This window comes from Mustela nigripes, chromosome 11 (assembly GCF_022355385.1).
Source record: "Mustela nigripes isolate SB6536 chromosome 11, MUSNIG.SB6536, whole genome shotgun sequence".
Lineage (NCBI taxonomy): Eukaryota > Metazoa > Chordata > Mammalia > Carnivora > Mustelidae > Mustela > Mustela nigripes.
The window spans coordinates 16,307,561-16,323,276 of NC_081567.1; the positions used below are offsets into that span (position 1 = coordinate 16,307,561).

Below are 15,716 nucleotides of genomic sequence, written 5' to 3' on the forward strand. Positions count from 1 at the left end.
AGAACTCTATCATTTCCCACTCACAGCCCCTGAGTACATCTGGAGGATAAAGTCCTAGAACTGGAACTGCTGAGTCAAAGGTGTTATATAAAGTTGTGTTCTTAATAGACATTGGCAAATTGCTCTCAATGGACACATTACAGATTATCATATATACTAACTTAAAGATCTCTAGCCACTTTAGAACAGAACAAGATAAGCCACTTTGTTGCCCAGAAGTCAACTGATGCCCGAGAGGGAAAGTGACTCAGAGTTAGTGGTGGACTTAAGAGTCTTAGAGGACTTTAAGATCTTATTCTTTAAGCGTCATTTCGACCCCCCAGTGCGGGGCTGGCATTCAAGACCCCGAGGTCAAGAGGCCCATGTTCTTCGGACTGAACCTGCCAGGCGCCCCTGAGACTCGGAATTCTCTGAAGCCCATTTTAACATTTCATTATTTTGTGGCTAGTGCTTGCTTGCTTCAGGGTAGTAGCTTCCTATCGAATTTCTCATTATTTCCGAATTTTTCCCTGGGCTGTTTTCCTGGTCCCGGGCTGGTCCCGAGCGCTGTGTGTCCAGTGACCCCCGGACCACTGCGACCTGCGTGAGCTCTGCCAAGGGACCGATCTGCCCCAGCTTCGGAATCGCGGCCCCTGGGCAACGGTCTCCAGGGGAGCAAAGTCCCGCCGGCCGCGGCCCGGAGAGCGTTTAACCGGCCGCGGGCAGCGAGCCGCGGCGCCGGCGGGGAGGGTCACCGGGACCTCCCGCTGTAACTGCCCTGCGGACGGGAGGAAGCCCGCCTCTCGGGGGCGGAGTCCTCATTGGGCGGCGCGGCTGTCAATCACCGGGACTATAAGCAGCGGAGCCGGCGGCCCCGCCCCCGGGACGGCGAGGAGCGCGCGGCGCGGCGGGAGTGCGGCGGCGCGGGCCGGGCGGGCGCGGCGGGGACGTCTGCGGTCGGCGGTGGCCGGCGCGGGGAGCAGGGCCGCGCTCCGCTGCGCTCCGTGTCCCCCCGCACCGGCAGGCGCCATGGCGGAGGCCGCGGGCACCGGCGCCGGCGGAGAGGCGGCGGCCGCGGCCGGCGCGGGCCCCGCGGGCTTGTCCCCGGGCCGGGGCTTCGCGAGCTACCGGCCCTTCGAGCCCCAGGCGCTGGGCCTGAGCCCGAGCTGGCGGCTGACGGGCTTCTCCGGCATGAAGGGCTGAGGCTGCAAGGTCCCCCAGGAGACGCTGCTCAAGCTCCTGGCGGGACTGACGCGGCCCGACGTGCGGCCGGCGCGGGGCCCGGGCCCGGGCCTGGGGGGGGCCCGCGAAGAGCCGGCGCAGGAGGGAGGCCTGGCGGCCGGGGCCGAGCCCAGCGCCCCGTCTCCGGCCCTGGGCATTGGGATGGACTCGTGCGTCGTCCCGCTGAGGCACGGGGGCCTGTCGCTGGTGCAGACCACGGACTTCTTTTACCCCCTGGTGGAGGATCCCTACATGATGGGGCGCATAGCCTGTGCCAACGTGCTGAGCGACCTGTACGCCATGGGCATCACCGAGTGTGACAACATGCTGATGCTGCTCAGCGTCAGCCAGAGCATGACGGACGAGGAGCGGGAGAAGGTCACGCCGCTGCTGATCCGGGGCTTCCGCGACGCCGCCGAGGAGGGAGGCACCGCCGTGACCGGGGGGCAGACGGTGGTAAACCCTTGGGTTATCGTCGGGGGGGTTGCCACTGTGGTGTGCCAGCCCAGCGAGCTCATCATGCCCGACAGCGCGGTCGTGGGGGACGTGCTCGTGCTGACCAAACCCTTAGGAACGCAGGTCGCGGTCAACGCCCACCAGTGGCTGGACAGCCCCGAGCGATGGAGTAAAGTCAGTATGGTGGTGTCCAGGGAGGAGGTGGAGCTGGCCTACCAGGAGGCCATGTTCAGCATGGCGACGCTGAACAGGACGGCCGCCGCCTTGATGCACACGTTTAACGCGCACGCGGCCACCGATGTCACCGGCTTCGGCATCCTGGGACACTCTCAGAACCTGGCCAAGCAGCAGAGAAACGAGGTGTCGTTTGTGATTCATAATCTGCCCATTATTGCCAAGATGGCAGCCATCAGCAAGGCCAGCGGGCGCTTCGGGCTCCTTCAGGGGACCTCGGCGGAAACCTCCGGGGGATTGCTGATTTGTCTGCCAAGAGAACAGGCAGCTCGCTTTTGCTCCGAAATCAAATCTTCCAAGTACGGAGAGGGCCACCAGGCATGGATCGTCGGGATTGTGGAGAAGGGAAACCGGACAGCCCGGATCATTGACAAGCCTCGAGTTATTGAGGTCGTACCTCGGGGGGCTACTGCTACTGCTCTGGCTCCTGACAATTCCAGTGCCGCCTCTGAGCCGAGTTCATGAGATGGAATAGCACAAGCTGTTTGGACCTTAGAGCCTTTGTACACAATCATGAACAATTCTCAGAACTTTATTTTAAGAAGAAATTTCCAAAGAAGGCCTCCTGCACAGTAGTTCCAGTGGCCCTTTCGAGGTCATTTGAATCCGCCCATCATAAGCTGCACATTCCAAGGCCAGAAGTAACATTTTGGACTTCAGGGGGGAGGTTTGTTCATCTCATATGTGGAAGAAAAGCAGAAAAACCTCTGTTAGTTCTTTCCAAGAGCAAGATAAAGCTATTCTGGTTTGAGGGATTTTTTTTTTTTTTCTTTCTTGGCACTGGGTTGATTCATGCCTGCACAGGGAGTGAGGTTATTTGTTAGAATTACATACACACCAAAAAAAAAAAAAAAAGTAAATTGCAAAATTATTTAGATCAGAAGCAAATAAGTTTGGACCAATACTGTTGATAAATCTAAATTGTTAAGAGAGATCTTACATTGCATTGTCAAATTCTTCATTAGATTTTTCTGAAGTACTGGCTCTTTCCTGCTTTGGACAAGAATTGAGCAGCTTGTCCAATGACTGGGAAAGGAGGACCTGCGACCATCTCATTTGGTCTCTGTTAATGACGTCTCTCTCTCTAAACCCCTTTAAGGACTGGGAGAGGCAGAACAAGCCCCAGAGCCCAAACCTTGGTGGTCATTAAGATATTCAATCTTGTGTTGAAAATTCCTGGTGATTTAATCAATAAAGTAATTTTTAGCGAAATAAATAAAAAGGACTTTGTGGAAAAATTCTTGTGGCTAATGTTTGGATTCTTGGAATTCTGACTCTTTTACAGTCTTACAAAATGAACCAATTGATATATTTAGAGTCTGGCAAGTGGCGAGCGCAAATGTTTTCCCGGATTCTGGACACAGGATTTAACACCTAGATTTAGGTTTGCACCCCTCTCCCTGTGTTGATAGCAAAGGACTCAAAACGGGCATAAAACCCAAGGGCTAGCAGATGGGAGAGGAAAAGAAAGGGCCCAACACTTCTTGGAAGATTTGGGTAAGTGACTTAGCAGAAGAGAGGAAGCCAAAGGAAATTCCTTCAGAGTTGGGGAATACTAACAGGAAGCAAGATGTGCTTTGGAGGTACTAACGGGTCAAGGGTGGGGGTAAAGACAGATACTGTTTGAAAGCTTCTATACAGGGTAATTATAATTAGATCTCTGAAGTTCACAAACCTGTCCCCCATGTCACATAACCAGATGACTGCCTCTTACGTCTGTTGGTAAAGGGAGGTTTAGTTTCTAGAAAATGAATTTTAAAAATACTACAAAGCTGGGGACACCATAGTAAAGGACAGGGGACCAAAAATAAAAATAAAGACTGAAAGAGACTGTCCCAGCCCGCTTACCCCCCTTAAAAACACTGTCTGGGAAGTTTATACTGCCTTTGCTTCTCTGGAGAAAAATGTGCCCAGAAATAAAGACCTATATGAACATTCGGTGAGCCCCCAGCGAAAATCCCTGTGCCAGGAAGCCTCCCGGTTGAACAGTTTCACTTCGGCACATTCTTTTCAATGCCCCATACTTTTTTTTTTTTTTTTTAAGATATTTATATGACAGAGATCACAAGTAGGCAAAGAGGCAATCAGATAGAGTGAGGGGGAAGCAAGCTCCCTGCTGAGCAGAGAGCCCAATGCAGGGCTCTATCCCAAGACCCTGGGATCATGACCTGAGCCAAAGTCAGAGGCTTTAACCCACTGAGCCACCCAGGTGCCCCTCCATGCCCCATTCTTAAATATAAGCGGTCAAGGATCACCAGACATTTGAGGTAAGCCTCTAACTTGAAAACAAGTCAAAGAAAGCAAAAAACTCAGTAAAGAGATAAAACAGGGAGTAGAAGAAGAAAAAAAGAGGTAAAGAAGATAGTGTTCATAAAAAGATAATGAGAACGAAGCATTTAGAATATAAAATTTAAAGTTTTCAAAATTCAGTACAATACTTAGAAGACAAATTTGAAGAAATTTATCAGAAAGTAGAACAACAACAAAAAGATGCACAATAGAAGGAAAAAAATATGGAAATTAGAGGAAAGCCCAGAGGTTCAACATCTAGGAGGAATTCCAAAGAGATAATAAAGGAAATGGAAGGAAAAAATACATGAAATGATATAAGAAAATTTTCTAAAATTTAAAAAAGTTGTAGATACCACATATCTCCTGACTTCCCAGCATAGTGAATGAAAAATGACATACATTAATTTTTATTAAATTATAAAATACCAGTGATAAAGAGAAATGCTTTATATGTGTGTGTATATATTTTTCTTTGAACTGCCAACAGTTCAAAGAAACTGTTGCAGTTTTTTTTGCATTTTGCAAATGAGGAAGTTGAGGTGCAAAGAGATTAAGAAATTTATCCAAAATTGCACAGGCCAACTGCTAGGCAGTGTAAGTCCAGAGTCCATTCTTCTTCTTCTTCTTCAAGATTTTACTTTTTAAATAAACTCCATACCCAGCGTGGGACTCATATTTATGATGGCGAGATCAAGAGTTGCATGCTCCTTGGGCGCCTGGGTGGCTCAGTGGGTTAAGCCTCTGCCTTCAGCTCGGGTCATGATCTCAGGGTCCTGGGATCCAGCTCCACATCGAGCTCTCTGCTCAGGGGAGAGCTCGCTTCCTCCTCTCTCTCTGCCTGCCTCTCTGCCTACTTGTGATCTCTCTCTTAAATGAATAAATAAAATCTTTAAAAAAAAAAAAAAAAGAGTTGCACGCTCCACTGACTGAGCCAGCCAGATGCCCCCATTATGCTCTCCTCAAACTATCTGGGGAGGAGAAGAGCACATAGAAAGTTCTGGCAATAAGAATGGTATCAGATTTCTCAACAGGGAAAGGGAAGCTAAAAGATAATGAGGTAATCTCTTCAAAATCCTGAGGGTAAATTATTTTCTCTGTATAATTCCATACCCAGCCACATCTTACCAATAAGCAGAATAAAGATATTTTTAGACATGCAAAGTATAAGTGGTTTCATCCCACACACTCTTTCTCAAGAAACTACTAGACAATGTGCTCGAGGAAAATAAGGGGGCAAACTGGGAAAGAGGAAACTGAGGTTCAGGAAACCCAAGCCAGCACAGGAGAAGGTGAAGGAAGGTTTCAAGGTAACAGCTCCACAGCAAGTCTAGAGAGCGAGCAGACTGGAACAGGCACATCGCTCAGGAAGAGAAGCCTGAAGGCTCCCAGGAAAGGAAAATGGGCCTGTTTGAGCACTGATACTTTTGATTTTGTGAAAAATTACACTGGAAGGTTAATGGAAGATGTAAAAAGAATCAGTGACAATTAAATAGAAAACTAGCAAATGAAAAAAAAGAGGCAGTTATCAACTCAACAAAAAATAAAACTTTGTGTGACGAATGAAATGTAATCATATATAGTATTCAGCAATGAATATTTACATAGTTGTAAATACTATCTAACTACAACAATAAATCAATTTTAAAAATTCAATCAGCTTTTCTCCTACTCAAAGTTCTGAAATCACTTTCCATACAATCCCTGCTACGTATGTCCAGCCTCATTTCATGGCACTCGCCTTCCCTCTCTCACTAAACTCTAGCCCATTAGCCTTCCTGTGGAGCTCCAAACAAACAGATATCCTTTGTACTCCGCAGCTCCCTTTATCTGGAGTCTCCCTCAGGCTCTCTACCTGGCAGGCTAAAATTAAACCTCATAAAATCTTCTCTGACATCAGCCAACACCTACCAAATCTCCAACTCTTCACATCATTTATTGGCTTCACAGCTCTAACCCTAATCTGTAATTACCTTGAGAATGTGTTAGTTTACTTTCTAAGTGTCCCTTTCTGCTAGTATGTAAGCTCCAAGATGGCAGGGGATGTTCCCTACCCCCAGTACCTAGAACACCATCTGGTCCATAGTTAGTACTCGGGATATATTGAATAAATGAGTGAGAGAGTGAGTAGAATACACACTGGGGACCCTAGCACCCTCAATGTCCACACTTTACTTGCTCTTTTTTTTTTTTTAAGATTTTATTTATTTATTTGACAGACAGAGATCACAAGTAGGCAGAGAAGCAGGCAGAGAGAGAGGAGGAAGCAGGCTCCCTGCTGAGCAGAGAGCCCGATGCGGGGCTGGATCCCAAGATGCTGGGATCATGACCTGAGCCAAGGCCCAGGCTTTAACCCACTGAGCCACCCAGGCGCCCCTTTCCTTGCTCTTGATGTCTCCTAGCGGTGGAGAATGGTATGACCAATCTCTCAAGGCTTTGGAGAAGAAATTTAGGCCTCAGTTCTGTTTGTCCACATACACAGCTCTGTAACTGGTTGGAGTGGACCGTACAAAAGGGGAGGAAAATGAGGGAAGCGTCCCTGGCCGGCGTCCTCTTAGTTAACCTAGAAAGAGTTAGGGGTTGACAGCAAGATAGGCATCCATCTTTTTCTTGGGGAGAAGCTGGGCAGCAAAACAGAGGCAGCAGGTGGTGAAGGGGACAGGACCTCAGGTAGAAATCAGAACAGAATCACAGATAGAAGTAAGGAAGGTGATGGAAGAAAAGAGAAAGAAAAGGAAAAGGAAGCCAAAGGCAGAAAAGAAAAAGGAGAGGACATTGAAGATAAAGGAAGAGAAAGAAGATGAAGAGACAGGACAGAAGGATAGAAGAAAAGGCAGTAGCAAGGTCACCTAAGCACATACCCAAAATATTGAGCTGCCTCTTTTACACTCTTGTGGGGGTAGGGAGATTTCTTTCACTTGTTGAGGAGCACTGGGGGGGTGCTGGTGAGCTTCAGCATTCACCTTTCTCAGATAAGTCTCTGGGCCTCAGCTTCTTCATCTGTAAAACAGGCACAGCCATACCCACCTACTGCAGAGAAGTCATGGAGGGGATCCCATGAGACACGGAGTTATAAATCAGTATTTATTAGATCTATTCAAGTATCAGGCCCTGGAGAAACAAAAGCCTGACACTGCTTCTGTTTCTCAGGAGACTCAGTCTAAAAGGAGACACCCATCATCCCAAAATCAAGACCAAGAATGCTAAGTGCCATAAGGACTAGAGTGGATTAAGTACTATAGAAGGTCAAATATTTCCTTTTTGGAGGAAGTTTAGGAAAGCTTCCCAGAGGAGGTGGCTTCAAAGCAGGCCTCTGCAGAATGAGTAGAATTTGGGTTTGGATATGCAGAGAAGGGGGAGTGGGCATTCAGTATATGAGCAAAATTAGGGAGGAGGAGAGTGGGGATCATCTGGCTGGATTTCAGCATGGGTTTAGGAAAATAAGACTGGATACATAGACTGGGGAAGGACTTCTCACTTTCTTTTTCTTAAGTAAGCTCTACACACAAAGTGGGGCTTGAACTTATGACCCTGAGATCGGGAGTCACATGCTCTACTGACTGAGCCAGCCAGGTGCCCTAACAAGGGCTCCTAAAGGTGTTAGGGATTCCCCAGCCTGAATGGGCGAATCTAGAGATTTCTCAAAGCCTCTGTCATGACTCCCCCTGAAAAACTTAGTAAGAACAAATATTTTTAATTATAGCGCATCATTCCTGCCATCCCCCAGTTCAAAACCAACAAGGTCAATGGCCCTACCTCCAATAAGAACAGCACTGTGATACAAACTAAATACACATTGTCCCAGCCCTGCCAGCACACACCTGAAGGGTCATCGGAGGCCAGCTAGGCCAGAGCCCCATTACATAGATAGGGAAACTGTGACTCAGAGAAAAGAAACAATCTTCCCAAGGACATTTGTGCTTGGGTTCCCAATCACCTGACCCTTAGTTTGCCAGGTTCCCCTACCCCAACACCACCCACTCAGCTTATGGGTCTCTGCTACTTTGTTCTCCAATCACCACAACCTCCCCCACTCTAGGGTTTCTCAAAAGCTGTCCTGGGATCAGTTGCTCATGGTTGGCTCCAGTGGTGAAGGCAGCCAAACTCTTGCATAGCAGAAGGACAGCGTGTACATGCTTATGTTTACTTGTCCCAGCCTGCCCATCTTGTCATTAAACATTTATTAGGAAATAATAGTTGGAAAATAACTGGGAAAACATCTTTGGTCGAAAAGACTAGAGCACCCAGTTCCTAAAGGGATACGCTTGTAAAGGCTAATCACAAATGTGAACCAAAAGCCAAGAGCAAGCACATTGAGGCCCTTACTAAAGCAGGGAGGTTGGGTTGCTAAAATTTGTCTGAGGAGAATGCAGAAAAGTGAACGGATGTGGGGATGAGGGTACAGAAAAAGTCTGCATGAAGGGTCCAGATCATGGGGCCAATTGTAAGTTTGGGTCTGTTCCCTCTCTAACATGAGGGTCTTCCCCACCCCTCCAACAATGTGCTGTGCTGGAGCTGGGTTTGCTTGGTCTTCCAAGGACAATGCCATGGAGTAAAAAACTGGGATGTTCTCCGGGATGCTTGACAAAAACTTAACAAACCAGTCAAGAGCCCTAAGGAGGAAGGCAGAGGCAGGCCCACAGAGAGTGTCTCCTCCTTCCTGTCAATCACCAAGGACCATCTGACCTGTGAGCTCTACAAGTCCTGGTTCCTGACTTCAAAAATCTGAGTTGCAGAGGACTCCTGAGAAAGCTGTGTTTTGCATTCCAGTAAAAGACCTTGGATTCTTGTCTGGAGAAGTTAGCAAATATCACGGTAGATGCTATGGAAAGTACTTTCAGTTCCCAGATTGAGAGGCAGCTCAATGTTCTGAACTTCAGACCTGTATGTCCATCTGCCTGCAAGACATCATCTAGATGTTCTAGGGCCATCTTAGACTCAACAGACCCTGAACTGAATTCATTATCTTCCCTCCCACCCCAACTCTTGGATCTTCTGTGTCTTCATTTCAGCAAATGACAAAATTATCCATCCATTTACTCAAGCCAGAAACCCAGGAGTTACCCAGGACTCCCTCTTTTCTCCCAACTCCCATATCCAACTTCCATGTTGCCTAATCCAACAGCAACTTCTGTGCCCTCTTCTTATCCTGCAGCTCAATAGCATCCAAATCAGATGTCCATTCATTTTGCAACACTTTCCTCTCAGCCTCTATGAAACCACACTCTCAATTTCCGTGTCATCTCACCTGCCTCTTCTCTTTTGGTCAACTACTAAACATTAATCTAATCTTAGTCTTAGTCTAGTCTTAGTCTGGTCTATCTAGATTCTTGTAGTAGTCATTCTTCTCCAAGTCCACGACTTTAAGCACTGTCTGATGACGGAAACTACCCACTGTGAATCTCTAGCTCTCGTCTTTCCTCTAAACCTTCATCTCATAAATCCACCTGCCAAATTGATATGTAGCTTCAATGAGCTTTGTACTAAACCAAACTCCTGATGCCATGTGTGTTCAATCCTGAACCTCACTTTTCTCATCCCGTATGTGTCACCCCCACTCACCATGTTGCTCAACACTCAACACTTATAAGCCAAAAATTAAACAAAAAAACAACTTGTAAGCCAGATTTGATTCTATCCTTTCGCCCACACCTCTAATTCAAAATCAACAAAGCCTATAGATCTACCTCCAAAAATATCTCCCCAGTACACTCACTTCTCTCCATCTTCATTCACCATCGGTCTGTCCCAGAGTCAACATCGTCTTTCCCTTGGACAATTGCAGTAACTCCTTTCCTTGCTTCTGCCCTGGACCTCCTCCAATTCATTCTTAACACAGCTGCCAGAGGGCTCATAAACACAAAATACGATCATATAACTCCCCTGCCAAAGCCCTTCAAATGGTTTCCAAAATACTTAAAATGAAAAATAAAATATGAAATAAAATTCATGGTTGATCAATCTGATTTTGCCTCTTGTCACGTCCCTAATATCACATCCAACGACTCTCCCCCTTGCTCACTACATTCCCGACACACTGGAATTCCTTTTGTCTTTAGAACATGCCAAGACTTTCCTGCTTTAAGCACTGGTGCTCCCTCTACCTAGATCTCTATACCCCTTGATTTTTGCTCAGATTAAATGTTGCTTTCTCAAAGCCAAGTAACAGAAAACCCAACCAAAAGTGGTTTGACCCACAGATTTATTTTCTTACATGACCAAAGTCTTAAATTAGGACCTTTCTGGAAAATAAGCGTCGCAACGATGTTATCAAGGATCCAGGTCCTTTCTAACTTCCTGTCAACCAATCCCAGTTTGTGGGCTAGCCTCCTCACAAAGATTCGGTCACATACTAATATCTAAAGGTAGACACATCCTGTGCTTTTTTAACAAAAGAACTCAGAACCTTTCCCAGAAGTCTCCAACAGACTTCCCAACTTCGCATTGTCAAGAACTAGGCCATATACTCACCCATAGACTGATCAGGCCAGGCAATGGGGCCACATGATCAATCAAGGAGAGGAGGGTGAACACCAGAATAAAATCACTCTTGTGCAAGAATGCAGGAGATAGTTGAGCTGGTAACCAACAATGCTTGATCTTCCCTGTACCATGCAATCTAACGCTGCCCCCACCTTTCAGTGTTTAAATAATTTCTTCCATAGTATTTCTCATCATCTGAGGCATTATAATGTAGGGGTTAATAACACAGGCTCTGAAACCAAATTGCCTAGAATGGAAAGCTGGCTACCGCCTTATTAGCTGTTGAGTTAAATTCCTCAATCTCTCCGTTTCCTTACCTGTAAAATGAGGAAGAGGACGACACAATCCTCACTTTTGTAAGAATTAAATAGGTAAAATGCTTAGAATGGTCACCCTAGCTCCTAAACCCTGGAGACATCTCTGTGTCCTTCTAATAAATTCCCCTTTCTAACTTGAACTCGCCCTCTCTGGGGTTGCAGAGGGCCCCGCTCTCTCCCCCGCTCCGTCAGTTCTCTTTGGCGCCATCTGGCGCCCACAAGAGAAGAGACGCGCCTGCGCCCTCTCCGCCCCGTGTCCATTGTCTCTTGGTGGCCGAATCTGGTCTCTGTACCTTTAAGATGCTCGGCCGAGACCGAGGAATCCAAGGCCGTGGGCGTAAAGGGCGGGCTGCGCTAAAGTCCACTTCATTAATTGGCCTTTCCTGAGGCTCCGCCCCGGAAGCAGTCGTAAACCCCTGTGATTGGCCAGGAGCGCCGGAGGCGGGGCTCGTGCTCGGCGCGGTGGTGCTCGCGGTGCATCCCGAGCGCGGCGCCGTGGGCGGTATGTCTCGGGCGAATGGGGACGCGCGTGGGGGCACGGAGGGGGACGGCGCTGCGGCTACCGGCCCCTTCGGCTTCAGTCCGGAGCCCACGCTCGAGGACATGTAAGCCGTCCCTACCCAGGCTGGGGAGGTCGTATTGGGGAGGGTCCCTCCACGTGGTCTGGAAGGAGGCGAGCGGCTCTGCTGGGGTCCCGGCGCGGCCGTCTCGGGAGAGTCCCGTAACCTCCTAATCTGCACATGGGACGTAGTGACGCGCACCAGAGGCGGGGGAACCGGTGACGCCCGGTGAGTAGTATTAGAACCGGCCCTGGGCAAATTGGGCTGCTGCTTCCGATGCTGCTTCTGCCCGGCCTCTGCCCTCCAGGAGCGGGTGGTGGGGCGAGCGCAGATGTCGGAGCTGGAAGGTGGGTGATACTATGTTTGCTGCAGGAAGTCAAGGAGGGCTTCTCGGGGGAAGTGTCCCTGGAGCTGCACTTCGGAAAATTCGATATGCAGGGAGGGGATGTTCCCGGGGGAGGGAACTGGGGAAGCAGCAGTGGAAGGCGCAGTAGCGGAAGAGCGGGTGTTGTCAGTTTTCCGTAGAGTTGAGGCCTGCGCAGCGCACCCCCTCTTTATCGATGAGAAGTCCAGGTCCCGAAGAAGAATGCTTGCTTGAGGCCATCCAAAGAATTCGTTGCAGAACCCGATACCTATGTCCCCGTTGCATATCACCGAGACGCCCGCCTGCGCTTCGCGTCTTCTCTTGGGTTCTCGAACCCACCACCAGGACCTCCACTTCTTTCTTCTATTCCAGCCGCCGCCTCCATGCTGAGTTTGCTGCTGAACGAGACTGGGGCCAGTTCCACCAGCCTCGGAACCTCCTCCTGGCCTTGGTGGGGGAAGTGGGGGAGCTGGCAGAACTCTTGTGAGTAGATGAAGTCTTCTTGGATTAGTCTGTGTGTTGCGGGGGAGGGGAACATTTATCTGATCATTAAGTATCCATGCTGGGCTCCGTACCCGCGGATAGGGATGACTCATCTGCCTCTGCCCTCTTGGGGCATCCAGTCTTCTGGGAAAGAAAGGTGTGAAAACAGCAAGTCAGGTCCAGGTCATAAGGCTGATGGTGACGGCCTCTGGGCTGCAAAGGAGGGTATTTTCCGGAAGACCTCCCAGGGCATTCCAGCCTTGAGAATCATTGGCAAAGGTGGTGAAGTGGGAAAGGGCAAGTTGAATTCAGGGAGATTCTGAAAGTCCTTCGGGGTAAGCTTTTCAAGGACGGGCAAGGATATTGTATCCGTTTTGTGGCCTGCCATGTCCCACAGGCCTGGGGTGCCACAGTAGGTATCTACAGAACGAGTGATGGGGCTGTGGAAGAGAGGGGAGCCAATACGAACTCAGAGCGACAGAGCTGAAGTTAGGAAGGGATGGAGTTTGGACAGAAGACCTGAGCAGATTCGACTGGTAGAAAGATCCCTTTCTGCAGGGTGAATTGGGTCACCAAGAGAATTGGGGCAGGGGAAACCCATGAGGAGGCTGATACCGATCAGGCAAGAGGTGGTCAGTCAGGTCTAGACCAGGGTATTCTCTTTGGGGATGGAGACCTGAGAGCACAGAGATAGGTGTGAGGGCAAGCCATTCATTCATTACAGATGAATGAGCATCAGCGCTGTGCTAGGACTTCTAGAATGAAGCCCTGAACAAGATGGACATGGTTCCTGGGGCGCGTGGCTGGCCCAGTCAGTGGAACATGCAAGTCTTGATCCCAGGGTTGTGGGTGTAGAGAGGACTTAAAAATAAAATCTTCGGGGGGAAAAAAGGCATGGTTCTTGCCTTCACAGTACAAGGAGACTAACAATAAATAAACTTTTTTTTTTTTTTTAACATCTATTTATTAGAGAAAGCGAGCAGGAGGATGGGGAGAGGGGGAGAGAGAATCTTTTTTTTTTTAACAAAGATTTTGTTTATTTGACAGACAGAGATCACAAGTAGGCAGAGAGGCAGGCAGAGAGAGAGGAAGCAGACTCCCCGCTGAGCAGAGAGCCTGATGTGGGGCTTGATCCCAGGACCCTGGGATCATGACCTGAGCCAAAAGTAGAGGCTTTAACCCACTGAACCACCCAGGCGTGCCATGGGAGAGAGAATCTTAAGCAGGCTTCACCACCAATACAGAGCTTAACACAGGGTTTGATCTCCCCACCCTGAGATCGTGACCTGAGCTGAAATCAAGAGTCCACACTTAACTGACTAAGCCACCCAGGCACCCCTCAACTAATTTTAAAAGGTCAGGAATTGTAATAAATTCTATGACGAAAATAACACAAGGTGATGAGAAAGAAAGTGACAGAAGGAGAAGGCTTTTCCGAGGAGGGGACATCTGTGCCGAGACCTGAAGAATGGGAAGGAGCAGCCATGGGAAGGATCTGCGGGGAGCAGGGAGAAGAGCATTTAAAGCAGAGGAAGCAGTTACGTGCAAAGGCCCTGTGACAGTTTGACCCATTAGCCAGACAGAATAAGCCAGAGTGGCTTTCTGTGAGGAGAAAGGGGGAGGGGGTGGATAATGATTTTGAAGAGAGAGCTCATGTGGACCTATACAGCATGGCCCGGGGTTTGGATTTTATTCTAAGTACAGTTGGGGGGATTATAGCAACAGATGGACAAAATGTAATTTGTGGGTTTAAAAGGTGGTACTGGGCAAGAGTAGAAGGTGAGTTAGGCAGCTTTCAGAGTGGTCCAGTTCTGGGGCTTAGTCTGGAGTCACAGTGGCTAGGGCTGGGGAGAAGTAGAATTGGGTCTTAACAAATGACATGTTCTCTTGGCCAGTCCTCAGCTCAGGTTGGGACACAGAGGTCTGGATGAATTACCTGCGGGCTCTTCTTCCCGCCCCGACTCTGCCTAGGGCCCAGGTGGGTTGAGTTGGAGGAACTTCCTAAGATGTAGGAATGCATTGCTGCAAGGACTGGGGTGCTCCTGAGAGGCGGAGCCCATCATCTTAGCTAGCATCTGTGTTTGTGTCTACCTCTGTTTTCTGCCCCCAGTCAGTGGAAGCCCGATGAAGAGCCTGGCCCCCAAGCCTGGCCCCCCAGGGAACGGGCAGCCCTTCAGGAGGAGCTTAGTGACGTCCTCATCTACCTGGTAGCGTTAGCAGCCCGCTGCCATGTGGATCTGCCCCGAGCGGTGCTCTCCAAGATGGAACTCAACCGCCGGCGCTACCCAGCACATCTGTCCCGCGGCTCTGCCCTCAAGTATACAGACTTGCCCCATGGGGCCACCTCTGAAGACCAAGCTGTCGGGGCTGGAGACCGTGACCGTGAGTCCACAGGCCAGGCCTCAACCTAGAAACATGGACACAGGACTTTGCAACCCAGCATGGCATCTGAGAAGCAGAGTATGGCCTGGCCATGGAAATTTGTTCTAGTCCTTTCCTAATGGATCGGGGACCTGCGGACTTCCTAAGGCCTGCGGCCCAAACACCTCCAGACAGCCTCCTGTTATTTTTTTCGCTCATTAAAAGTTTTGGTTAGCAACTTCTAGATTCTTCCTGGAGTGACTGGGGAGGCTCTATCTCAGCAGGTACTAGGGAGAGGCACCAGGGATGCCTCTGAGCCCAGCTGCCATGTTTCTCTAGGGTACCTCCCACCTACAGGGCAGAGAGATCAGATTTCCAGCAAGATCCTGGTGTGGTGTCATGCGATTCCCTTACCCCTTCTGGACCTCTACGGGGACTGGAATCCGTATGTAGTGTTGGATAAGGGCCCCGATTCTGGAGCCAGGCTGTCTGGGTTCAGATGCTGTACTTGGATACTTACGAGCTGGATGATGTTCATCAAATTACTTCATCTTTCTGCCTTGGTTTCCTCATCTAAAATGAAAATGATGGTGTCTACCTTATAGGGTTGTAAGGTCTAAGTTATTTTTAAACGTAGCGCTTAGGACAGTGCCTGGCACATAGGAGGGACTTTCTCAGTGTGTGGTTCTCTGTTTGCTTTTTCAACTCAGAACTTTCAGGGGCCCCGAGCAGGAAGTGTCAACAGTTTAGAGGGGCCTGGGCCTAAAACCCATCCTTGCCTATCAGGACCCCAAGGCTATGAGAGCCCAATGCCCCTCTCCTTGGGCCTCCTCACAAATTGGGGTCAAGTGCCGGATGTGGGGAACAGAGATCCCTCTCCCCTTGGAGAGGGCCTCTTGCCTCCTCCCCTGTCCTCTCAAGGCCAGTTTCCACTGGGAGGAGGACAGTGTGGGGTGTGTATGATTTACC

At 49.2% G+C, this 15,716-nt stretch overlaps 2 protein-coding genes across 2 annotated transcripts; both read left to right on the forward strand.

The window, feature by feature from the left end:
* Positions 1 to 905: 905 nt before the first annotated feature.
* SEPHS2 (selenophosphate synthetase 2) lies at positions 906 to 3,130 on the forward strand. The gene has a single exon (XM_059414912.1). The coding sequence runs from the start codon at positions 1,009 to 1,011 to the stop codon at positions 2,353 to 2,355; it is 1,347 nt and encodes a 448-aa protein (XP_059270895.1). The 5' UTR covers positions 906 to 1,008; the 3' UTR covers positions 2,356 to 3,130.
* Positions 3,131 to 11,406: 8,276 nt separating this feature from the next.
* Positions 11,407 to 15,349, forward strand: DCTPP1 (dCTP pyrophosphatase 1). The gene is made up of 3 exons (XM_059414917.1): positions 11,407 to 11,584; positions 12,276 to 12,386; positions 14,497 to 15,349. The coding sequence occupies exons 1-3, from the start codon at positions 11,484 to 11,486 to the stop codon at positions 14,795 to 14,797; spliced, it is 513 nt and encodes a 170-aa protein (XP_059270900.1). The 5' UTR covers positions 11,407 to 11,483; the 3' UTR covers positions 14,798 to 15,349.
* The last annotated feature ends 367 nt before the right edge of the window (positions 15,350 to 15,716 follow it).

Excerpts from the sequence above, each read along its gene's own strand:
- DCTPP1 (XM_059414917.1), top strand. The coding sequence starts at position 11,484 with ATGTCTCGGGCGAATGGGGACGCGCGTGGGGGCACGGAGGGGGACGGC. Across the intron at positions 11,585-12,275 it reads GAGCCCACGCTCGAGGACAT|CCGCCGCCTCCATGCTGAGT; the intron begins GTAAGCCGTCCC and ends CTTCTATTCCAG. Across the intron at positions 12,387-14,496 it reads GGGGAGCTGGCAGAACTCTT|TCAGTGGAAGCCCGATGAAG; the intron begins GTGAGTAGATGA and ends TTCTGCCCCCAG.